Raw genomic sequence first — 24,765 nt, 5'->3', positions numbered from 1 at the left:
AATAAAAATTTTTAAATAATTTAATAGCTATTTTATACTTTATTAAAGTTGAATGACCAAATTTAAGATCCCTTTTGATGGACGTTTAGTGGTACGTTTAATTTTTTTCTTATATTATAATATCGTTATAATATCTAGTTTCATTATCACCGTCATTTTTATACTAATTACTGATAAACGGTCTCCACAACTTTCCGCGGTTAATATATACGAGTTCAGTATACCATTTTTTAAATTATTCTCGTTAAATTCTGAGCACCGAATAAATATGGATAAGAAAAAAAAAATGGCGGGAAAGGTTAAGACGCGCGTGGAAATACGCGCTTCGCATCACTATAAAGTCTTATTATAGCCTTTCCTTCAAAAAAAGTTTCCGACACTCTCCCGCCATCTCTGAAACTCACCCGCCAATCCATAAACATGTCTACCCACAGCGCATTTTAGCATTCACCCCCTAGAAATTCAAATCACTTCCCCTTTCTCCCTCACCTTCGAATTGAATAATTTCATCGTTAGTACGGAAAATCAGAATCGAATACGTGGGATTAAATTAGGGGCAAGGGTTTAGGGTTTTGTGAGAGCAACCCAATGGGTGGAAACAAGGTATCGGAGGATCTCATTTCCACCGTCCGGTTGATCGTTGGATCGGATTATTCCGAGATGGACATAATTAGAGCGCTTCACTTGGCCAAACACGATGCGACCGCTGCCATCAACATAATTTTTGATTCGCCTCGAAGTTTCAAGCCCAGGGAGAAACAAATTGAACCCGAATCCGAACCCGTGGTCCGAATTTCGAGCTCCGATATATCAACGGTTAGCGTAAAGCCAAAGAAAACAGGGAAAGAGAACAAGGATTGTAGTTTTAGTAGTAATGGAAATGTTGCATGTGGTGGGAATGATTTGGAAGATGAAGGAAATGTTAGGCTTGAAAACGATTGGTGGTTTGTTGGTTCCAGCGAGGTACCTGGGCTTTCGACGAGTAAAGGAAGGAAAATTAAGGTTGGGGAGGAAGTTAGCTTCACGTTTCCGTTGAAGGGTACTGGCTCTAGTCCGGCTGGGTCAATGGGGAAAGGCTTTGGGAAAGGAAGAGCAGCTGCAGCTTGTTCAGAGATTGTTAGATTCTCTACAAAGAACTTTGGGGAGGTGATAAATTTTGAATTTAATTCTTAGTAATCGTTTGCTTATTATTTTTTGCTAGTTATGGTTATGGATGCAAAAGTGGAATTTGAATATGAATTAATATGATTATAAAAGCAAATAACGTTTTGGCAGATTGGTAGAATACCCAATGAATGGGCACGCTGTCTGTTGCCGCTTGTGAGGGATAAGAAGATTAGAGTTGAGGGAAGGTGTAAATCAGCTCCGGATGTGTTAGGTGTAATGGATACTGTTCTCTTATTGTTAAGGTGTGGTTGGTCTGAATGGTTATTCTTTCTAAGTTTTTGAAATGGATATTTGTTTTTATTACTAAATTTGGTTTTAATGAGGGTGAATTTTTGGTTTGGTCCAGTGTGTATATTAATAGTTCCATGTTCCATAAGTATCAGCAAACTTCACTCAAGGCAGCAAGCAATTGCAATGATGAATCTATTGTTCATCCTCTTCCAAGTTTGTTCCGGTTGCTTGGCCTAACACCTTTTAAGAAGGTAATTATTTGTCTTAAGTTTATACATCTTTTTGGTTGTGATTACCTAGTTGATAAAATTATCATGAATTGAGCAAATACTGTAGTTGGTTTTAATACTATTTTGTTTTATTTTACCACTATCAATTCTTTCTGTCAAATATTTTAAAGAGAAATATTTTTGTTGCTTTGTGATAATTAGGCAGAACTAGCTCCTGGTGATTTGTACACAAAGAAACGACCTTTGGAGACAAAGGTAGCAAATACAATACAGTTAGATTTACTATAATGTGGTTTTTCTTGGTTGAATTACTGAATGGTATTGTGAAAACAGGATGGTTCTGGTATTCATACCCCATTATTAACTGCAAACAAATTTAAGAATCCATCTCAAAACGGAAATGAGGTTGAAAATGATGAGTCAATCTCTGGTGCTGATCTTGAAAACATTGTTGGTGTGGGAGACAACTCTGAATTAGAGGTATTGTCATTTTTGAATAATGTTTGTAGAATATACTTCTGCTAATCATTAGGTGAGATCAAATGACAACTATTGTGTTATAGGAAATGGACCCTCCTAGCACCCTCCAGTGTGAACTTCGGCCTTATCAAAAGCAGGCTCTCCAGTGGATGTTTCAGGTGGAGAAGGGAAATTGCATGGATGAGGCAGCAACAACACTGCACCCTTGCTGGGAAGCATATCGCTTAGCAGATAAGTATGTCAGATTATCATTTTAGCAGACTTCTTCCACTCAATATGTTACAGGGTATTGATGGAGTACTGTTTCTTTCTATATAGGAGAGATCCTGTTATCTACTTGAATGCATTTACTGGTGATGCTACAATAGAATTCCCAAGCACTCATCAAATGGCTAGAGGAGGAGTATGGTCTTACTATTCGTGATGCATATTTAGCCTAGTTCCTTCTTGTTACATTGTGACTGTATCTTAACTTCCTTTACCTGTGAAGATCTTGGCAGATGCTATGGGGCTTGGGAAGACCATCATGACTATATCCCTCTTAGCAACCCATTCAGAAAGAGGTGGGCTATCAGATAGTCAATCCTCAGATCAGCCTTCTGATCAAGGTGGTGAAGCCATTGATGTATTCGGCCAATCACCGAATTCTGTGAAAACTGCAACGAAGTTTCCCGGCTTTGATAAGTTGTCAAAGCAAAGGAACAAACTTGCAAATGGTGGCAATCTGATTATATGTCCCATGACTCTTCTTGGCCAATGGAAGGTTTGTCTTTTCAGTTTTGAAGTAGACTCAGTTCATGGTTTTGCTTATAGTAGCATCTGCCTTTTTGGAACTTAGCAGTTCTATTAATATCTATGTTTTATCTGAGTAATTCTTCAATATTTGTTATTGGATGTGGCTCTAAACATTTGGGTATTGTCAGGCAGAGATTGAAACTCATGTGCAGCCTGGATCTTTGTCTTTATATGTTCATTATGGTCAAAGTAGGCCAAAGGATGCAAAACTTCTTGCCCAGAATGATGTTGTAATCACTACATATGGGGTTCTAGCTTCAGAGTTTTCAGCAGAGGTGGTTAAAGAATATTACTTCTATTTCTGTTTAAACTTAAAATTACTTCATACTTTATACACAAGTAAAAGTGACTCTTCTTTTATTTCCAGAACTCTGAAGATAATGGAGGACTGTACTCGGTGCGTTGGTTCAGGATTGTTCTTGATGAAGCACATACCATAAAATCCTCAAAAAGTCAAATTTCCATGGCTGCAGCTGCTTTAGTTGCTGATCGTCGCTGGTGTCTCACTGGGACTCCGATCCAGGTAATGGCATTTTTGAAAAGTGCCTCAAACCCTTTGTTTTAAATGCTTTTTCAATTTTAGTAGCATTTTTTTAGTTTTAGGTTTCTTTTTATCCCATTTTGTTTTGTACTTGGAAGTGAAGCAGAACTCTTGGTATTTATTGGTGCATTTGAAATTTCTTCTGTTTACTTCTTTTTGGTCATGCGTTGCTGGTCAATAATCTGTTCTCTTCAAAATTCTGAAGAATTTCTCTCTAATGTATATGAAATCCTTTATGGTGCACTTCATCAATATTAGTATGTGCTCATTGTTTTGGTATAATTAAATGATAAGTGCACTAATTTGTTTTTGTTCATTGTTTTGTGCTTTAAGCAAAGCCTTATTTGATTTATGGCAATTGTTTCTCAAGCTTTTTATTTTTACTTTTATAGTTATTGGAAAAGTAGATTTCTTATACTGAAGAATGTGAATAACAAATACTAATTTTGCTTGTGCCTATCAGTGTATGTTATCTTCATGTTAGAATTTCATTTTTTATGTTATGTAATTTTTTTTTTTTTTTTTGATGATCTGTTAATTTAACTTTGCAGTTCTCACTTGCTTTCTAACCTATTGATTCCCAAGGTTTTGTATGCTTTCTAATAAGAAAATTTACTGTCACAGAACAAGCTGGAGGATCTATACAGTCTCCTCCGCTTTTTGAAGGTGGAACCTTGGGGAAACTGGCCCTGGTAAGTTCAACAAAATTGTTCGATGGAAAATTTAGGATAGGCTTCTCTTTATTGGTCTATTGGACCACTAAATTTGGCTTGAATTTCTTTTTTCATGTTGTCAAAAACACAGTTAATTAGATTTAAGTTTTAAATGCTTATCTCTGCCTGCCGCACCTAGACAATTTATTAGGTTCTTGAGGTCACATTTATTTCTCTTTGGATTGAAGAGGGAGCTTCTATTTATCAGTATGGATATATTTTATTCTTTCTTGTTTTGTTACTGAATTATGTCTAGTGGTTTTACATTTATAGATGCATAAAAAACATTTTTTTTATGTTATGACTATTGTATATGTTTGCTTTGGTTCAAATGGGCATTCTGAAGAAAACTTCAGTTTAGTTCTGCTATCTATTCATGTATGGTTATCTGATGCCATACAGAGGGCCTACTCCTATTTCGTCTCTTATACATGCTGCCACTATGGTAGCAGCGGATAGCCCACCTTTCTCTTGTCATAGTTATACCTTACATAATGAATCTAATATCTTTGATAGGTATAATAACCGTATTATTAGGGGCTACTTTAGCTCTTGTTCAAAAAAGATAAAGGGTTTACCCAATTCAACAATGTCCATCAAAGTATCTTGGTCCTTTCTTATGAGTTAACCTTGAAGGAAATTGATTAGAAATTTTCTGATAAATCGATGATACATCTGGTGTTTAACTATATTGATTCATTTACAAGTTTACTAGATTGAAATTTTATGATGTTAAAAAATTTATAGATCCCAGGTCACATTCAGTAAAATTTGTGATATATGTATAGGGTGAACAGTAATACAAATGCATTCTGTAGGCTATATTAGAGCAGCTTCTTTGAATGTTCTGTACCTAGAAATATTCCTTGATTTTTTTTTTGCTTCTCATAAAATTTAGCTAACTAGCTATGATATAGGTGGAACAAGCTCATCCAAAAACCATTTGAGGAAGGTGATCAGAGAGGGCTAAAGTTGGTTCAGTCAATTTTAAAGCCAATCATGTTAAGGAGAACAAAATGTAGCACAGACCGATATGGCAAGTGAGTATACTGCTTAGGAATCCTTAGTTATCTCATTTGAGCTTTTTATAGATTTTGCTTCTAAAATTGTGTTATAGGCCTATTCTAGTGCTACCTCCAGCCGATGTTCAGGTGATATACTGTGAGCTCAGTGAAGCTGAAAAGGACTTCTATGAAGCCCTATTTAAAAGATCGAAGGTATAATCTAGTTTGTATCACCTTGCTTCATTGATCTCATGGTTTATTTACATTTGATGTTGCTTTTTTACTTTATAATTGTTACATATTGCTGGGTTTCTGCTCAGGTGAAGTTTGATCAGTTTGTTGAACAAGGTCGTGTTCTTCATAATTATGCTTCTATTTTGGAGTTACTTCTACGCCTACGTCAATGTTGTGATCATCCGTTTCTTGTGATGAGGTCTGCTGCTTACCTTTATTCCCTCCTACCTGGTTTTTTATCAGTGTGTCAATGATTATGTGGTAGTGTGGTGATGATGTTGTTTTGGAGAGTCTGGTCAGATAGCTGTCAGTTCTAACTCATGGTAGCTTATAAAAAATATCTGGTATTCAAATAAAGTGTATATTGTTGAGACAGGATTCATTTTATATAAATTTACTTGAAACAATGTCTCCGGATTGAATATGTAAAGAGTTTGACAGTCATGTCAATTGCTGATCTTTGCCTTGAACTTTTTACATGATTTGCTTCCGTGTTAATTCAGTTTTGTGCTCATCATTATTATTAGCATTGTATTTATTTGGGCTATACTTGAGGGATACCTCTTGCACTAAAAATGCAACTATTTTTCCATTCTTATGAGTAAATGTTGATGGGTAATTTGTTGTGTTCTAGCCGAGGAGATACACAAGAATACACAGATCTTAATAAGCTGGCTAAACGGTTCCTTAGAGGCGGGCAGAGTACCCTAGATGGTGAAGCCAAGGATCTACCTTCAAGGGCATATGTCCAGGAAGTGGTTGAAGAGCTGCGGAAGGGAGAACAAGGAGAGTGTCCGATATGTCTTGAAGCATTTGAAGACGCTGTACTGACTCCATGTGCTCATCGCTTATGCCGCGAGTGTCTCTTGGCAAGTTGGCGGAATCCAAATTCTGGTTTATGCCCTGTTTGTAGGTATCTTGAAATCAATTTTCCTTTTTTTGACTTTTATAGCCTCAGGTTAAAGTTCAAGATGAACTCACCAAACGTGGTCTTAGAGTGTTATTGTTTTACCTTGCAGGAAAACTGTTACGAAGCAAGAACTTATTACAGCCCCAACTGAGAGTCGGTTTCAGGTTGATGTTGAGAAAAATTGGGTGGAGTCCACCAAGGTGGTTGTTCTATTACAAGAACTTGAAAATCTTCGCTCATCAGGCTCTAAGTGCATTCTCTTCAGCCAGTGGACTGCATTTTTGGACCTCTTGCAGATTCCTCTTTCTCGGTAAGTTATAAATCCGGTTGAAGCTCTATCAGTGTCTTGAGCTAGTATTTCTTCCATAAGAATGCAGTGTTACACATGGTAGCTACAGCACTCTTAGGAATGTTTCGATACTCAGTTGGACCGAAAACTGGCCAAGGTATCAGTCTGGAATAAGGGGTCAGATTGATTGACCCATGAACCCGTTGAACCAGTCAGACCAGCTAGTTGGACAGGTTGAACTGGCAGTTGAACTGGATTTCTTCATTTTTTAAATATTTTATTCAACCGAACTGGTTGAACTGGGAACCAGTGGTTTGATTGGTTCAACCATTGGTCCAGTCCAGTTTTGAAAACCTTGCTGGAGTGGCTTTTAAACAACTCGTTTACCATATTGACAAAACTGAGGCCAAAATCCTGTTCAACACAGTTTTGTTACGGATCAAATGTGATGTAAAGGCACATCAAATAGGATTTAAACAGTTCGAATCTTGTTCAAGTTGATTTTGTAAAAATAATTTTGATCCAAGTTAAAAATGGCACTGCATGCTTTTATTTTTTCTCTTCCTCTCCATCCCACTTCTCTTGTTATGCCATTGAAAGTATTGCTCATAGTAGCATATGCTTATGCTTTATTAATGTCCAGGAATAACATTCCGTTTCTTAGACTCGATGGGACTTTGAATCAACAGCAACGCGAAAAAGTAATAAAACAGTTTTCAGAAGATAGCAAAATCATGGTTTGTGGCAAAATTTTCTTCTGGACAAAGATTTTGGTTTAATAGTATTCTAGATGGCTTGAGTCTTATTGTTTGTTCGATGTTTTCATATCAGGTGTTGCTAATGTCACTCAAAGCTGGTGGGGTCGGAATAAATCTAACTGCAGCTTCCAATGCCTTTGTTTTGGTATGCAGAAATGACAAGCTTTATCTAATATTAAGTGCAGTGCGTTCATCTGTGCTTGTAGTTTTGCATATTCATCGAGGGAATTTAGCCTGGGAATAATTCTGTTATTTGGATTTGAGATGAGCTTTAAATATGGGTATATTTTCAAAGATGAGTATGCTTTATTCTTATTCTTTTTATAATTTTCTTACATGAAGGATCATACTTTTTTCATTGCAGGATCCGTGGTGGAATCCGGCTGTAGAAGAACAAGCTGTGATGCGCATTCATCGTATTGGGCAAACTAAAAGGGTAGCAATCAAACGGTTCATTGTCAAGGTATAGGTTTCCCCTTAAAAGCTACATTGCTTCAATTTATTTATTTGTTTGTTTGTAATATCTATGGAGGTAAACTCTTTCAAAGACTCCAAAAACATGAAAAAGTATTGAAATGGTGTAAGGTATCAGTATAGGTCACTCATACCCGAGTCCAAGTAACATGGCTTCAATTCAACTGAAGTAGAACCGCCATTTGTGCTTTAGGGGGCTGATTTTTTTTATTTTATTTTTATTTTTTTTTATTATCTTGAATTAAGCTTGGTTTTTCAAAATCAAATTGGCTCCGAACTATACCTCAATTTCTAGATTAGTTCTTAAAATTTTTGTCAGAATTGGTATCTAAATTATCAATTTTGTACCAGTTTACCTTTAAAAAAACATCATGTTGCATGTTTTTATTGAATGCCAGTCTTTCTTGGGTAAAATGAAACTAAATTGATAGTTTATATAGCATTTTTTATATAATAAAAATTTAAGGACCAATCTGAAAATTAGAATGTAGTGCAAGAGTCAATTTGCGAATAAAGCCAATTAAATTCGATCTAATCTGAACCACAAGTTTGGAGCAGTGTATTGATATGGGTTGGATTGAGGTTTTGATTATATGGATGATGTGAAATAACAGGGAACAGTAGAGGAAAGGATGGAAGCAGTACAAGCACGCAAGCAGAAGATGATATCTGGTGCCTTAACCGATGAAGAAGTTCGAACAGCACGTCTTGAAGAACTCAAAATGCTTTTCACTTAAAATAATAATAATGACTTCTTCAAATTGTATAACAATGTAAGTTTGGATGCACTTATATGGCTCAAACTAATTATTTATTAGTAAAAAAATATTATTTTTTAAAACTTTTAATTATATTATTATTTTCAAAACTCAAAAACTATTCTTTTGAGTACATGTCTCTGAACTTTCTTTTTTGTACTTGTTAACGGGCAACGGGTTAATTTCTGTACTGTTGATTTTTGTGGTATTGATACTTACAATGTGAATATATTTCATATTATTATTGTTAATTTCGAACAATTGCTCACCAAAGTTGAGATGGCCGAGTTGGTCTAAGGCGCCAGATTAAGGTTCTGGTCCGAAAGGGCGTGGGTTCAAATCCCACTCTCAACATTATTATGTTTTTTTTTTTGTTTTGTGTAGTCCCTGAATCTTTTATTCTGAGAATTTGGTACTTTTTTTTTTGGTCCAGAAACTTGGAAATTTTTTAAATTTTAATCCTTAAATTCTTTTATTCACATTAGTCTCAACATTTAGTAATTTTTTTATTTGGTGCAAAAACTTGGAATTTTTTAAAATGTGGTCTTCATACTTCTTTTTACTGTACTTCAAAACTTCTTTTTGTTATTCACATTAGTCTTAGATTTTACTAATTCTTTTATTAGGTTTCTGGTAATTTTTTTTTAAATTGATCCTTGAACTTGGATTTTTGATACTGTATGATATCATCTCTTAAAAATTAAAATATATATGTAATAAAAAATTCAAAAAGAAAAATATATATTTATAAATTTAGGTGATGATGTGGTATAATTTTAAAGTATTATATTCTCTAATCTTAATACAATCCAAGTTTAGAAATCAAATTGAAAAAAGTAAGCAAATTCTGAAACTAACATAGATCACAAAAATTTTAAGGACTAAGTTGAGAAGAATCATCAAATTCTAAATGTTGTTTTTGTGCAATGGAATACTATAATTCATATATTATTTGTCATTTCAAGATGGTTTATGAATTACACATACAAAAGCTGAAATAATGGGTTTTTAAATATTCATGTTGGAGTTTTATTATACATAAATTATTATGTTTGAGTTTTGTTCGATTATACCTTAATCTTTAAATTACTTGTGATTTGGATCGGTTTTATCTTATTTTTATAATTATTCATACATTTATTTTGCAGTTTTTGATTGTATTGTATTTATAATTGTAAATTATCGAAAGAAAATAATATATATTATCAAATGCAACGTTTAATGTTCAAATTAAAGCTCAATTTTTTAGGAGTTGATTACAGAATTGTCAAATTAATAAGTATAAATTTGAACATTGAGGCCAAATTTAAATATCAAAATGTATATTTAAAATTAGTGATGTAATAGTCGATTGAGTCTTAGCTCAATTGGTATAGACATTGTTGCCAATGCATAAGGACATGGATTTGACTGCACTAAAGCGTATCATTTTCCTATTGATGAGTTAGAGAAGAAGGGTAGTTCTAAATATTGTGTCAAAAAAAATAAATATAATCAGAACTTATAATAAAATTATTAAAAAAATTTGTGATGTAATAAAAAATAACAAATGTGACACGTGTACAAAACAACATATTAAAACCATATCCTAATACCAAGTCACATTATCCATGTGAACGTAGGAGGTTGTGATTATTTGTTTTTATATGTAAATGTCTTATCTGTCATATTTATTTTGTAACTGTTGTGTGAGTGGCCCTACCATACCAGGACTACACTGCCAATTTTAGATTTTTTATTATTCTCAAAAATAAATTTAAAAAGTAAAACTATCATTTAAGTCCCTATATTAAGCATCGAATTACATATTATTCCTTTTATATTAAAAAATTGCAAATTGGTCCTTACGTTAAACTTTCTCTGCGGTTAAGTAATGATTTGGCTTATCTGTCATATTTATTATGTAACTGTTGTGTGAGTGGCCCTCATTGCCATACAAGGACTACATTGCCAATTTAAGAATTTTTGTTATTATCTAAAAAAATAAATAACAATAAATAATAAATATTTTTTATTATAATATTATCCCATTTTTACCCTTAATATCATAAATATATACATAAAAAAACATAATTTTCTGTTTTGATTCCACAAATTCTCTGACAAATAGTGTGAAAGCAAAGCAAAAAGTTAAAAGGAGAATTGAACCTAACGTTAATCTTTCCGAAGTGAAACGTTTATCCTCACCTCTATTTTTTTTTATTTTCTATTTTTAATTTTTTTCTCTCTATATATACATACACATATACATATAATCTCTGTATCTCTTTGCAAAAACAAGAAAAAAAAAATGGCTGCGAGTAGTACTGATCCTACCCAACAACTCAATGACTACATTAGGACCATGCATGATCAGGTTTTGTATTTTTTTTTTCTTTTTTTTTTAAAGTTATTTTCAATGTTTATATAAAAAAAATGTGTATATACACATATATAGTGTTACTGATTTTAGTGTTTCATCCGGTTTTTATTTGAATCTTAACGGTTAACAAATTTAGGATTCAAAGCTTAACGATCCGACAAAAAAGCGGTTGAAGTGTGTACAATAAAAGGCACTAATTATTAACTTAAAATTGAAGTGATTTAAAAAAAAATAGTTTGTGGGTATTGATTGATTATGCATGTTTATTTATATTTTGTCGGATTAATTTTTGTGTTTCACTAGATTCTTTATTCGAATCTTAACGGTTAACGGATTTGAGATTCGAAACTTAACGATCCGACAAAAAAAACAGTTGCTGTTTGTTAAATAATTGAAGTGTGTGTGATAAAAGAAACTAATTATTAAATTAATTATATATATAAAAAAAATTATTAGCTTATTTAAGATTGAAAATAATTTTTTTTCTGAGTCTTTCCCATCTGATAAAATGTTTGAAATAAAGAGATTTTCTTCAATTTTGATATATATTTTTAATTATTTAATTGTGAATGTAGGGCATATTGGATGATAATTTTGATCAACTGCTAGCGCTGCGACGTGAACAAAATCCTCGGTTTATTAATGAACTGATCTCTATGTTCACCAACGATGCTGAAGCTTACATTGCCGAAATCACTAATGCTCTGTATATTTAATTTTAATTTTTTAATTATTTTTTTATATATAATAATATTTTACATTTTATTTGTTGGATTAATATTAAAATATATATATGAACAGGAGCTTAATTGAGGTGAACTTTTCAACCATCATAAGCAAACTCCATCAGCTCAAAGGCAGCACCTCTGGGTAATATTCAATTTATTATATATTTTATAAGTTAAAATTTTGATTTATTTTTTATTTTATTTTTAATTTGATTTATCATATTTCTAATATTATTTTTTATATATAAAATAAAACAGCATTGGCGGTCACCGGATGTATCAAGCTTGTTGCGAGTTACGTGTCGCCGCCGACGACGGCGACAAAGACAGGTCCGAATTTCTTATGTTAATTAATTTTTTATTTTATATATTTTATTTTTTATTTATTAAATATTTGTTTATATGTTGTTAGGTGCGATGAATTATTTCTGCGAGTGAAGGAGGAGTTCAATACTTTGAAGCAATGCTTGGATTCCATATCCCAGGTAATCCACACTCACATTTATATATAGAGAGACAGAGGGAGAATTCCCTCAACGGCTCAATATTGTTTTCTGTTTGAGTTCGGGTTTTATTTTTCTATAATATTTTTCGATAATATTATACTTTAAAATTTAAATTGTGAATTAAATTTTTTATTTAACAACAAAGTATCATTCTTACTAATGATGCATGTCTCATGCAATTACTACGTATAGATTATTAATGTTTTTTTTTTTTTTTGTGTGTGTGTCTGTGTGTGATAGATGCGGAGCAACATCATCAGCAATGGGACCAGAAGTCGTCGTCGTCGACCTCTGTAAACTCCTTTTGTTTAGACATGGAAAATAAATCTCGTCTGTTTTACTTTCGAGACTGCTTTGATGCTTTTGGTGTGTGAGACTTTGCTTTTCTGTTTCTTGCTTTGTGTGTTGTTTGCCATTTGAGCTTTCTCTTTAAACTATAAAGAGACCTCCATAATACGATTTGTTGTTGCTTTGGTTATTTTGTGATTTTTTTTTTCATCATTTTCGTTTTTATTGTTGGTAAAAGTATTATAAAGGTACTTATATTAAGAGTTGGATTGTATTTTGTCTTTTTTACTCAAAAAATGGACTAATTTGTTCAATTTTCAGTAGATAATGCAAAATGCAATCTAACTTTTAGTATAAAGGCATTTTATGGTACATTTACCTTTCTATGTTTAAATTTAATTTTGATGTGTTGATGGTTGTGAGATACTATACCATACATAGTTGTCTAGGGCTAATTTACCATTGGGTTGAAAAGTGTTGTGAAAAAAAGCTTTTAAAAAGTGCTCTTGAAAAGTTTGATAGTATTTACTATTGTCGTCAATTTTAAACATTATGTTATAAAGTGAAAGATTTAATGGGAGATAGAAAATTAATTTCATTAAAAAACATTTTTCCAAAAGTCAAATGTTAAAAATTTTGGCTTTTTGGCTTGGGTTAGAATCACAGTTTAAAATCATGGTTTGGTTTGAAGAGCTCTTTGTTTACCAAATTTTTTTTTTACTATTGAGGCTGGAGAGCAGTAAACAACAAAAATTTGGTAAGCAAACAGCTTTTTAAACCGAACATGATTTTAAACTAAGATTTTAACCAAGCCAAAAATTTTGAAAAAGTATTTTTTAACGAAATTACTTTTTTTTTATCTCCCATTAAATCTTTCACTTTATAATATCATATTTAAAAATTAATATTTTATTTTTTCAAAAGTACTTCTTTACAGCAATGATAAACATTATCAAACTTTTCAAAAGCACACGAAAGATTTAATGAGAGATAAAAAGGTAACTTCCTTGAAAAATATTTTTCCAAAAGCCAAAGGTTAAAAATTTTGACTTGGGTTAGAATCACAATTTGAAATCATAGTTTGGGTTTAAGAGCTCTTTGTTTACCAAATTTTTTGTTTACTATTGAGGCTGGAGAGCAGTAAAACAACAAAAATTTGTAAGCAAGCAGCTTTTTAAACCGAACATGATTTTAAACTAAGATTTTAACCAAGCCAAAAATTTTGAAAAAGTATTTTTCAACGAATTTACTTTTTTTTTATCTCCTATTAAATCTTTCACTTTATAATAACATGTCTAAAAATTGACATTTTATTTTTTTCAAAAGTACTTCTTTACAACAATGATAAACATTATCAAACTTTTCAAAAGCACATGAAAGATTTAATGAGAGATAAAAAGGTAACTTCCTTGAAAAACATTTTTCCAAAAAGCCGAAGGTTAAAAATTTTGACTTGGGTTAGAATCACAATTTGAAATCATAGTTTGGGTTTAAGAGCTCTTTGTTTACCAAATTTTTTGTTTACTATTGAGGCTGGAAAGCAGTAAACAACAAAAATTTGGTAAGCAAGCAGCTTTTTAAACCGAACATGATTTTAAACTAAGATTTTAACCAAGCCAAAAATTTTGGAAAAGTATTTTTCAACAAAATTACTTTTTTTTATCTCCCATTAAATCTTTCACTTTATAACATCATGTCTAAAATTAACATTTTATCTTCTAAAAAGCACTTTTTGACAGCAATGGTAAACATTATCAAACTTTTCAAAAGCACATGAAAGATTTAATGGGAGATAAAAAGGTAACTTCCTTGAAAAAACATTTTTCCAAAAGCCGAAGGTTAAAAAATTTGGCTTGGGTTAGAATCACAATTTGAAATCATAGTTTGGGTTGAAGAGCTCTTTGTTTACCAAATTTTTTGTTTACTATTGAGGCTGGAAAGCAGTAAACAACAAAAAATTTGGTAAGCAAGTAGCTTTTTAAACCGAACATGATTTTAAACTAAGATTTTAACCAAGTAAAAAAATTTTGAAAAAGTATTTTTCAACGAAGTTACCTTTTTATACCCCAAGTAAATCTTTCACTTTACAGCACCATGTTTAAAATTAACACTTTATTATTTTTAAAAGTGCTTTCTGACAGTAATAGTGAACACTATCAAACTTTTCAAAAGCTCTTTTTCATAGTATTTTTCAAAAACACTTTTAAACATCAAAGGTAAACTAGCCCTTAGACAACCATGTATGGTTCTAAATGATAAACTAGTCCTAATGGCTCAAAATACGGATCAAATTTTACTCAAATCTACTCCTATTTGTAAATGACTACACCGAATTTATTTAAGATAGGTCGAGTTGGGCTCAGGCTTTAAATATTGGAGCTTGAGCCCTATTCATATTTTAAATAAACATAATTTTTTTACTAAATTTATTTCTCAAATTTAATATTTTTATTCAAATTCACCCAAATTTCGAGTAGAAATTTAAACTTGAGTGGATGCTCGACCCTTGAACATGTTTACTTTTAATATAGTTACACATAATCACAATATTATAATAAGATCGTATATGCATCCATAACCACAATTTAAATTTAATAATTAAAGTTGTTGATTGATTGATTCATATATAATAATAATATCGTAAATAGATACCTCAACCTATTTTTAATGAATATAGAGGCATGAAATTTTAGTTAAATCAGTATTAATTATAAATACTTATAAGTGAGTTTCAAAGGCGGATCCTCGTTAGGTCCTATAGGCCTTCCTTCTAAACCTTTTGAAAATTTTAGTTATACATTAATTTTTAAAAATTTTAACTAGGTCCACAAAATTTATTAAATTTATTATTAAACCTTTTAACTTTTAAAAAATTCAATTAGACTCTTTAAATTTGTTTGTAAGTTTTCATAAAACATCTAAAAATTTTGAATGTTTCAATTAGAGTTATCAAAATTTTTAAATTTTTCACTTAAAACTTTTAAAAATTAGTTAGGCCCTAAACTTAGTGCCATCTGCCACTGGTGAGTTTAGAATTTCACCTATTATTATTTTAATTTTTAAAAATAATATAATATTTTATTTGACACAGAGCAATTTTATATAATTTTCAGTTGCTAACAATATATATATATATATATCATGGGACTAGAATTTTAGTTTGACGAACTATATGACTTTAAGAAAAAATTTAGGTTCAAATCTGCCAAAATTAATTTAAGACTAAACCTACAATTTATGTATAGTACGGGACTAATAATAAATTTTGACATAGCAACTTAACTATTTTCGTTTTGATTCAGTATCAAATTTTCAAAATTCGTAAACACAACGACTAAAATTGATGAAAGGGCAAGGGCAAAGGCATCTCAAAATTATTGCAATTGAATTTAGGTTAAATATTGTTATTAATCATGTATTATGTGTAAGTTGCAGATTTAGTGAATGTATTCTAATTTGGTCACTTTTAATCTTGTATTTTTCAAAATTTGAAAATTCTATCCAAGCCCAAGCAATAGCTATTAAATTCTAAGATTTAAAAAAAAAAAAACTTATGTAACAAATACCATTATCATGTGTGTGATTACTTATCAGCTTACCATTTTCATATAATACTCACAAAAGACCACATTACTTTAGCTAATGGATTTACCAAATATTGGCTCAATCAAGATTAAGATTTCAAAATTAGGAAAAAAAAATACAAGAACTATTACTATCAAATTAAAAGACAAAGTTGTTTGAATCGGATTGAACTGAGGATTGACTGGGCTATCAATTCATAGAAAGACATTAAACCAGTTGATCTAGAAACTAGTACGAACTGAGTAAAAACTCGATCCAATAGAGTTTTATTTTTTTATTTTTAAGAATTTTTAATGATTTATTTAATCAAATCTAATGGATTGATCTAACTAGTCGGCTCGATTGAACTAACGAATCAATGGCCTGATTGGTTCGATTTTGAAAACCTTGTTAGAAAACATGAACTAAACCTACAACTTATGTACAATATGAAACTAAAAGCAGAATTTGACCTAATGAATTAGCTGTTATCGTTTGTTTCAGAACTAAAATTTTAAAATTCGAAAATACAAAGATTAAAATTGTAACTTATGCAAAATACAGGGACTAATATAAAAATTTAGCCTTTAATTTATATATATTAGTAAAATTCAATTGAAACCGCTTATAAAGATGAAGGAGTATGGAAATTTCAATCATGACCACGAATCCCCTCAACCTCTTATATTTTTAGGAAGAAACTGAATTTTAATTTCTGATTTTAAAAAGGGAATTAGATTTGGGGTTTCATTTCTGATTTCTCATTTCGATTCCCATTTCCCACCTCTTTGAAACTCTTGGCTCTGGTAAATTTTCTTCTAATTTTTTGACTTTTTTTCATGCAAATTATCATTTTAATTTGTTTTCTTCAATGAATTTTTTTTCAGGTTTGAAAGAAAAAATTGAAAAAAAAAATGGCGGAAGAACATAGATGTCAAGCACCGAAGCTGTGTGCGAACAATTGTGGATTAATCGGCAGTCCCGCGACGCAAAATCTTTGTTCAAAATGTCACCGTGATCTTCAGCTTAAGCAACATCGATCTTCCTCCGCCAAACACGCCGTTAATCAAACCTCGATCCCTTCGCCGTCTTCTTTTCCGTCGGTTTCGTCGTCCTCGTCTGCGGATAAGGACGGTGGATCGTTGGCGGAGACGAAGGCGGCGGAGGTGGTGGAGGTTGAGGTTAGACCTAAACGATGCTTGAGTTGTAACAAGCGCGTGGGGCTCACGGGGTTCAAGTGCAGGTGTGGGATGGTGTTTTGTGGGATCCATAGGTACCCTGAAGAACATGGTTGTAAATTTGATTTCAAAGCAATGGGGAAACAACAGATTGCTCAAGCTAATCCCGTTGTTAAGGCTATCAAGCTTCATAAAATCTGAAATTTGAAGTGAAATGATCGTAAAAAGAAAAAAACAAGAAAAAAAAGGATTTGTTGTGTTTTGTGATTGTGTCATTTGAAAAAAAAAAAAGTGATGAAATTATATTGACCGTCGTGTCTCGCCGGTCGGTTGGCCGGCCTCCCGGCCGTTCAAATTGTAGGGTGTGTGACTTTAGACGGTGGTTTTATGGTCGGCTGTTGATGTTTGTTTGATGGGTCTATTAAAGGTAAAAACAAAAGAGCACAATAAAGTGATATATTTTTTTTGAAATATATTATATGAATATAGATGATTTAAATTGAAATATTTTTATACCATTATTTATTTTAAGAATGATGCAAATTTTTATATATAAAAAAGATTAATAATTTAAATTTCGAAACAATATTATTGGGAGAGATAAACCTCGAACACATATCATATTATATAACAATTTAAAGTTTGGAACGATATTAAAAACAAGAATTAAGGATACCTTTGATTGAAGTGAAGTATAAACTATTATAATTTTGGTTAAAATATTATATATTTTCTATATTTTATATAAAAATATAAATTTTAACCCCAAAATTTTGATTCTGTAGAAAAATTTATTTAGAATTTGAGCTCAAAATTTAATATGAAATTTGATTTTGATTTGATTTCATTTGATCGATTGAATTTAATTTAATTAATTTTTTTTAGATTTAAAATTTAAGGTATATATATATCATGCGTATTTTGTAAATATTTGAGATGGGAGGGATTGATGAAGTTAGGGCCCTCAGCCCCTCTTAAAATTGAAAAATATCAATTTAGACTCTTTTATAAGTTATAAAATTTTAAATTAGTAATGATAAAATTACACTTTAGCCTCCAAAAAATGATAAGAATTTGACTTAGTCCTTTAAAAATTATAAAGATATGGTAATTAAAATGGTGGCATTGTATTTTTAATGTTGTAAAAATATGCAATTTGATTTCAATCCCTACAAAATTTTTTAGCTTCGTCCTTGATGGGAAAAATGAGTGAATTTACTTCTAACCTAACCCTGACTCGATTAGATTGTTTTTCTAATTTCACTAAACCTAATTCGACTCAAACTTGATTTTCAAAGAAAAATATTAACCTTAATGAATCGAGTTGAAATCTATCAAATTCAACTTTTTTTCATTTCTATACATAAGTTATTGTAACGAGTCAATCATATTTCTATTCAGGATGGAGTAAGGGGCTAGCAACCCTTTCTTTCTCTTTCTGGGACTCTCTATTTTCGCTTTCAACTAATTCTATTCGGAAACTTAGGACACTAAAATGAAAATTTTTAGTTTTAGTCTTTTTATAATTTTAAAAATTTTAAATTAATATATGATAAAATTATACTTAAATCACTCTAAAAATAAAAAAATAATTTAATCATTAAAATATAATTATTAAAATAATAAAATTTTATTTTTAATATAGTAAAATATACCACTTAATTCCCTCCCTTCATCGTTCCCATTAAAGGGTCACCCGAATAACAAGCACACTCCAATACAGTAAAATCTTGAGAAAAACACGTTAAGGGAGAGAAAAACTGCGGCTCTAAAGCTGTTGGCGACTCAAAAACCCGAGCCCCTATAAAAAACCTATACAAACAACGAGCGTAGAACAGAACCAAAATCGACTTAACGGAATCCCTTGACACGCAAAAGTGGTTGCGCGTGTCATTCAGAGCGTCGAGAATTTTGGCAGTATTTTGACATCGAAGTCAAAAGGTGTACCTGAAAAAACTCGACTTCCATTTTCCACAAAAAAAAAAGCTATTTTTTTCTTTCAGAAAACCAATAGACACGTGGCAGAAACGTGTCAAAAGCTATTCCACAGAGTGGGGACCACACCCGCACCCCTATTTGCATTGTTTTTTAAGCTTGGCCATGGCAGTTACACTTCACTGCTTCATCTTCATCATCATCTTCTTCTTCAAATTCAATGCCAACTAAACAATCCTTTCTTTATATATATACATATAGTCGAAATTACTCATCAAAGTGAATAAAATGAAGTGAAATTTACTTCTTCTCGCCTCTCATCGCATTTTTTTTAAGGTAATTTTTCTTCTCGCGGATCTCATTTGCTTTGCCTATTATTTCGTTTTTTTTCGAGTTTTTTTATGGTTAATTTCTTCTTCTTCATCTTCTTTGTTCGGTTTTTTGATCTACACAGTTGCATGTTGATGTTTTGCTCTTCTTTTCCATTGTTACGAAGCTTAAACTGTGATTTGCTAGCTGCTCCTATTCTTCTTCTTTTGCTTTCACCATAAATCCTATTTAATTGAATTCCTTTTGATCTACGAAGCTTAAACTGTGATTTGCTAGCTGCTCCTATTTGATCTTTTCTTTTATATGTATACTTAAATCGAAATGCATGCTTAAAAAAATTGACATTCTTCACTTTGTTTTCAAGTACAAGATTAAAATTGTCATATTTTGAAAAAAAAATCAAGAACAATTTGTTTAATTTCTTGTTATTTAATCACAAGAAATAGGCAAAATGTTACATTACACAGAACTACGAATAAAAATAATTTTTAAATTAACACTAACAGTGAGAATTTTCATTAGTCTGCAAGAGAATTTAAAAACTGATAATTACAGGTATTGTAATAATCTCGTAGCGTATAATGGCGCTTTCCGAATCGGAAAGTGTTGCCTATGGGGGAATCAAGAAAACAGGATCACTGACGCAAGCACCGGAATCGCCACATGAAGAATCAACGCCGGATCGGTCGAATTCTTCCCCGAACAAACAGAATTCCATCTTCTCACTTACCCTCGACGAAATTCAACTCAAGAGTGGGAAGACTTTTGGGTCCATGAACATGGATGAATTCCTTGCGAATTTGTGGAACGTCGAGGAAAACCAGCAAGTTCTGTCGCAACCCGAACCTATTGATGGTGACAAAGGGATGGGATGCCAACCGAGTTTAGCAAGACAAGGCTCGTTCTCCGTTCCTACCCCACTTTGCAAGAAAACGGTTGATGAGGTGTGGTTCGAGATACAAAAAGAGTTACCGCAACCACGAGAAGCTAACGATGTGGCGGATCATGAACCTCCTCAACGTCAACAAACACTAGGCGAGATTACTTTGGAGGATTTTCTCATCAAAGCGGGAGTCGTTCAAGAACCATCGGGATCTTCGCAACAAAACAAGGCATCCCCTATTAGGATCAACGGCGCGAGCTTGGATGCAAACTATATAATGGATGCACCTATTCGAAATAACAATGCAAGCATGGATGCAAACTTCGGAATGGGACATATGATAGGTCTTGGATTCCCCGGACATCAAATTGTTAGCAACGGCTATGCCGCAGGGTACTCGATTTTTGCACAAACTGTTATGGGGGAATCTTCTAATGGTACCGAAAATGGAAACCGGACTAACAGTTTGTTACAGCCAGCTGTGGCTCCTCAGAACAAGAAGAGGATCGTAGACGGTCCACCGGAGGTGGTGGTGGAAAGGAGGCAGCGCCGCATGATTAAGAACCGAGAGTCTGCCGCAAGATCTCGAGCAAGGAGACAGGCATACACAGTGGAGCTTGAATTAGAGTTGAATCAGCTCAAACAGGAGAATGCAAAGCTGAAGCAACTTGTGGTAAACAAATATTTTCCTTGTAAAAGTGAAAATTGAATTTTTACATAAAAGTAACCATGGTCAATAAATAACAACATTTCTTCTGTCGATTTTAATTTTGAGCAGGAGGAAAACGATAAAAGGCGAAAGGAAGAGGTAAATATATATATGGTCAATTTGTTTTCAAAATATTGTGTTATTTTGATTTGGGTAAATTTTCACCTTTCACACAATTTTAAAAGGGAGCTGTTTAAACAAATGTCTATTACTTACTCTTTTGGGAGTGGTTTTATCGATGAACAGTCATTAATTATTTAACTGCCTATGTTGTATTTTTATATTTACAAATGGGTTAAGGGTTAATATTTTGAGTTTGGTCTCAATATTTTATTTAATTTAATTTTTAAGGTTTTTTTTTTCAATTTAGTTACTGAGTATGGGTTTAATTCAAATTGGTATATCGATTTTTATTTCAATTAAATATTTTTTATTAGAATATACGTATCAAATATTTGAGTTCAAAACATTTTCATAAACATTGAAATTTAAGTCTAAATGATATGTTACATATGCTAGATCATCATGGCATTAATTTTCTTTTGATGATGAACCCTTTAAACAGGTTTTGAAGAGGAAGAAGGAATTGACATGTGCAAAAAAGAAGGTTGATAAGATGATGACATTAAGGAGGACAGTGAGCTTGGGATGGTGAACTAAGAATATTAATAGAAAATCATAAATTAATGTTATATACATATGCATATGTATATGTATACATCTAAATAATAATATGTCCAAATCAATTATAATTTTAGTATGCTGAAGGGTGTATGTGAGCAAGTTATAGAGTGTGTAATAATCACTTATAATAATGTTAAACTTCTCCAATAATAAAAATAATTTTTAATTCTTGTATTTTACCAAATCAGATCGATGCCATTTTTTTTACCGGTGGTGAGCACAAATTTTTAGTTTAATCAAAATATCTATTAATAATTAAAAAATTAATTTAATTAGTTAAACCAATAAAATTTTTATCTCAATTTTCAGTTTTTTTTTACAGGTTTCGAGTAGTTCTCTTAGAAATTGATTTTATCCCTTTGTTTAAATCGTTATATCAACCAATTCTCGTCTAGTTCAGTTTGAGCAACACTGATCTCTGTAACTGTATGAATGAAGTATGAATGAAGTATTGGGCTGATATGGGTTTAACCAGTTTAGTAATAATATGGGCTAGGTTAGCCTAAACCATAAACCAATTTTGGTCTAGACCTATTCTTGGCCCAATGAAAAGCTGGCCAGGGTCTTTTATTAGTTCCATACCATTTGTTGTCAAAATTTTCCTCCTCAACTGCATTAGGGTTTCTCTCTTCAGGTTTCTCCTTTGCCGCTAAACTCTCCGTTACTTAAAACTCTTGTTTTCTTCTGAGATCTAACATTCAATCATTGACTTGAAAATTTTGTTTTACAGGTAAATTCTTGGTAGTTTCGTTCGTTTTAAGAACAGAGATTCGAAGATGAGGTAATTTTAATTCTCTGTTTTTGTTTTTTTTTCAATGTGATTATCCAGCTTAATATATTGGGTTCTATTTATTTATGAGGTTTTTAATGCTATTGATTTGCTTCACTTGAGCTAGAAGAGATTGGTTCCTTTGGGTCATTTGTTGTTTTTGTAGGATAAACTGTTGGGTGCTCTCACCTAGGAGGCAAGCAATGATTATTTTTTTGGTTATATGTAATTAATTCTTTTTTTAAACTTGGTTTTTTTGGGTTCATTGATTGGTCTGGTTTGTGAAACTAGATTTCATATATGTTTGTAAAATTTGAACTTAAAGAGTGTAAATCTTTAAGTTGTGAATTTGGATTTTCATTTGTGTCAGGTAATTGTTTGTTCTGTATCTGGGTTGATATGGTCTTACCCCTTTGATTCCCTGAGTCCAACTATGATTTGGCTTTTGGTGCTTGTGTTGTGATGATTATGGATTGATATTTCATTATGGTAGTGTATGAATCATGTGATTGTTTCATATCTACTCATTTATAGTTTTCTTAAAAGGATTTTGGTTTTTTGTTTGCAGTAAGCTTCAGAGTGATGCCCTTAGAGAAGCTATTTCAACCATTGTGGCTAATTCCAAGGAGAAAAATCGCAAGTTCACCGAGACCATTGAACTCCAGATTGGGCTGAAAAACTATGATCCCCAAAAAGACAAGCGTTTCAGTGGTTCCGTGAAGCTACCACACATTCCTCGTCCCAAGATGAAGATTTGCATGCTTGGAGATGCTCAACATGTTGAAGAGGTAATTTTTGCAGCCTTCCTATCCATGTGTCGGTATGAGTGCCAGACATGGGTGCTTGAAAAAAAAAAAGAATCCCAGAAACATAGGAAGCATGTTCTTGTAATGCTTGAGTGTTTTGTTGAATTTTTTTGATTTGTATTGCAGGCTGAGAAGATTGGTTTGGATTATATGGATGTAGAAGCATTGAAGAAGCTAAACAAGAACAAGAAGTTGGTCAAGAAGCTTGCTAAGAAATATCATGCATTTTTGGCCTCTGAATCTGTCATCAAACAGATCCCCCGTCTCTTGGGTCCTGGTCTCAACAAAGCAGGCAAGTTTTATATACGAGTATCAGTATTGCACCAATTTTCAACAATTTTATGTTTTACATTATTAGGCATTTGCAAGGGTACTACTTATATATAGACCTGTCAGTTGGGATGGTTTTAGGTTGGTTTGAATTTTGGATTTGAGCCATTCTATGTTAAATCTTTTCAAATTCGGGTTTGAGGCTTGATTTTTTAGGTCTGGCCATGATGGTTATGGATCATTTCAAGTTTTGGTCATTTTCAGATTTGAATCATTTCGAGTTACTTGTTTGGGTCATTTTAGGTTCAGGTCTTTTTGTGTCTAGGCATTTTTGGTTTGTGTCAGTCTGCATTGAGGATCAATGAGTTTGGGTTAACTTTTCATGGTCAAACTGGATTGAGTTTGCTTTGGGTTTATGAGATTGGTTTTTTAAGTTCAGTTCATAATAGACTGGTCTACCTCAGTTGTGATTTTAGATTATGCAGCTAATATTTTTGCACGAATGCAGGGAAATTCCCAACCCTTGTTACTCACCAGGAATCTTTGGAGTCCAAAGTGAATGAGACAAAGGCAATGGTGAAGTTCCAATTGAAGAAAGTTCTTTGCATGGGAGTCGCCGTTGGGAATGTAGCAATGGAGGAGAAGCAGATCTTCCAAAACGTGCAAATGAGCGTCAATTTCCTTGTTTCATTGTTGAAGAAAAACTGGCAAAATGTGAGTTACCTCTACTTTTTTCGATTTCATTGATGGTATGTTATATGAGGGATTTTTGGGATCATTTTCACTGGGATTAAATGTGTTGATTTGCAGGTGAGGTGCCTTTACTTGAAGAGTACCATGGGACCTTCAAACAGGATCTTTTGAATTATGCATGGAGTGAAATCATTTTTTTAATTGAGAATGTTTCAAAAATTATGTTACTTGATGTTGGAAATCATGAGTTTTTGAGACATTGAAAAGTTTTTGTTTTGCATTTCAACTGAACTTTCGATGAATGTCAAATTTCCATTTTTTTTCCTTTTAAATTATGGCCTCAACTAGAATGATGAAAAGAAACCCGCTTTGACAAAATGGTTAAGAATCATTACGGGCATGTATGACTCTTCCAATTTGGGGCTTTAAAATTTCGGATTAAAGAATGGAATTTAGTAGTTAATATTGTTATCTTG

The 24,765-nt window shown here is 32.2% G+C and overlaps 5 protein-coding genes and 1 non-coding gene across 7 annotated transcripts; all 6 read left to right on the top strand.

Annotated features, from left to right (window-relative positions):
• Positions 1–282: 282 nt before the first annotated feature.
• On the top strand, positions 283–8,667 carry LOC108450445 (DNA repair protein RAD5A). The gene is made up of 20 exons (XM_017748073.2): positions 283–1,146; positions 1,276–1,409; positions 1,514–1,649; positions 1,830–1,883; positions 1,962–2,108; positions 2,192–2,343; positions 2,427–2,511; positions 2,599–2,871; positions 3,032–3,178; positions 3,271–3,426; positions 4,069–4,136; positions 5,075–5,197; positions 5,275–5,374; positions 5,482–5,594; positions 6,030–6,308; positions 6,415–6,615; positions 7,238–7,331; positions 7,426–7,497; positions 7,717–7,815; positions 8,441–8,667. Exons 1-20 carry the CDS (start codon positions 589–591, stop codon positions 8,561–8,563), a joined length of 3,114 nt encoding a protein of 1,037 aa, XP_017603562.1. The 5' UTR covers positions 283–588; the 3' UTR covers positions 8,564–8,667.
• A 190-nt stretch (positions 8,668–8,857) lies between these two features.
• TRNAL-AAG (transfer RNA leucine (anticodon AAG)) lies at positions 8,858–8,938 on the top strand. The gene has a single exon. It is a non-coding gene; the product is annotated as a tRNA-Leu (tRNA).
• Positions 8,939–10,674: 1,736 nt separating this feature from the next.
• LOC108452664 (histidine-containing phosphotransfer protein 1-like) lies at positions 10,675–12,658 on the top strand. Its single transcript, XM_053023701.1, has 6 exons — positions 10,675–10,940; positions 11,522–11,652; positions 11,748–11,816; positions 11,933–12,004; positions 12,087–12,159; positions 12,421–12,658. Exons 1-6 carry the CDS (start codon positions 10,875–10,877, stop codon positions 12,475–12,477), a joined length of 468 nt encoding a protein of 155 aa, XP_052879661.1. The 5' UTR covers positions 10,675–10,874; the 3' UTR covers positions 12,478–12,658.
• A 4,005-nt stretch (positions 12,659–16,663) lies between these two features.
• On the top strand, positions 16,664–17,681 carry LOC108452001 (zinc finger A20 and AN1 domain-containing stress-associated protein 3-like). Its single transcript, XM_017749728.2, has 2 exons — positions 16,664–16,838; positions 16,920–17,681. Exon 2 carries the CDS (start codon positions 16,947–16,949, stop codon positions 17,409–17,411), a length of 465 nt encoding a protein of 154 aa, XP_017605217.1. The 5' UTR covers positions 16,664–16,838; positions 16,920–16,946; the 3' UTR covers positions 17,412–17,681.
• Positions 17,682–18,935: 1,254 nt separating this feature from the next.
• Positions 18,936–21,935, top strand: LOC108451879 (ABSCISIC ACID-INSENSITIVE 5-like protein 1). 2 transcript variants are annotated; one of them, XM_053024640.1, is made up of 4 exons: positions 18,936–19,481; positions 20,051–21,031; positions 21,137–21,166; positions 21,633–21,935. In XM_053024640.1, the coding sequence occupies exons 2-4, from the start codon at positions 20,057–20,059 to the stop codon at positions 21,720–21,722; spliced, it is 1,095 nt and encodes a 364-aa protein (XP_052880600.1). In that variant the 5' UTR covers positions 18,936–19,481; positions 20,051–20,056; the 3' UTR covers positions 21,723–21,935. The 2 variants fall into 2 exon arrangements, with proteins under 2 accessions (XP_052880600.1, XP_017605068.1); XM_017749579.2 differs by having other exon boundaries at positions 18,938–19,481; positions 20,031–21,031.
• Positions 21,936–22,290: 355 nt separating this feature from the next.
• Positions 22,291–24,621, top strand: LOC108450239 (60S ribosomal protein L10a-like). Its single transcript, XM_017747773.2, has 6 exons — positions 22,291–22,385; positions 22,482–22,532; positions 23,089–23,308; positions 23,453–23,618; positions 24,105–24,310; positions 24,407–24,621. The coding sequence occupies exons 2-6, from the start codon at positions 22,528–22,530 to the stop codon at positions 24,458–24,460; spliced, it is 651 nt and encodes a 216-aa protein (XP_017603262.1). The 5' UTR covers positions 22,291–22,385; positions 22,482–22,527; the 3' UTR covers positions 24,461–24,621.
• The last annotated feature ends 144 nt before the right edge of the window (positions 24,622–24,765 follow it).

This window comes from Gossypium arboreum, chromosome 13 (genome assembly GCF_025698485.1).
Source record: "Gossypium arboreum isolate Shixiya-1 chromosome 13, ASM2569848v2, whole genome shotgun sequence".
Classification (NCBI taxonomy): domain Eukaryota; kingdom Viridiplantae; phylum Streptophyta; class Magnoliopsida; order Malvales; family Malvaceae; genus Gossypium; species Gossypium arboreum.
Note: the sequence above shows the minus strand (reverse complement) of the source record. Positions and strands in the feature narration are given on the sequence as shown.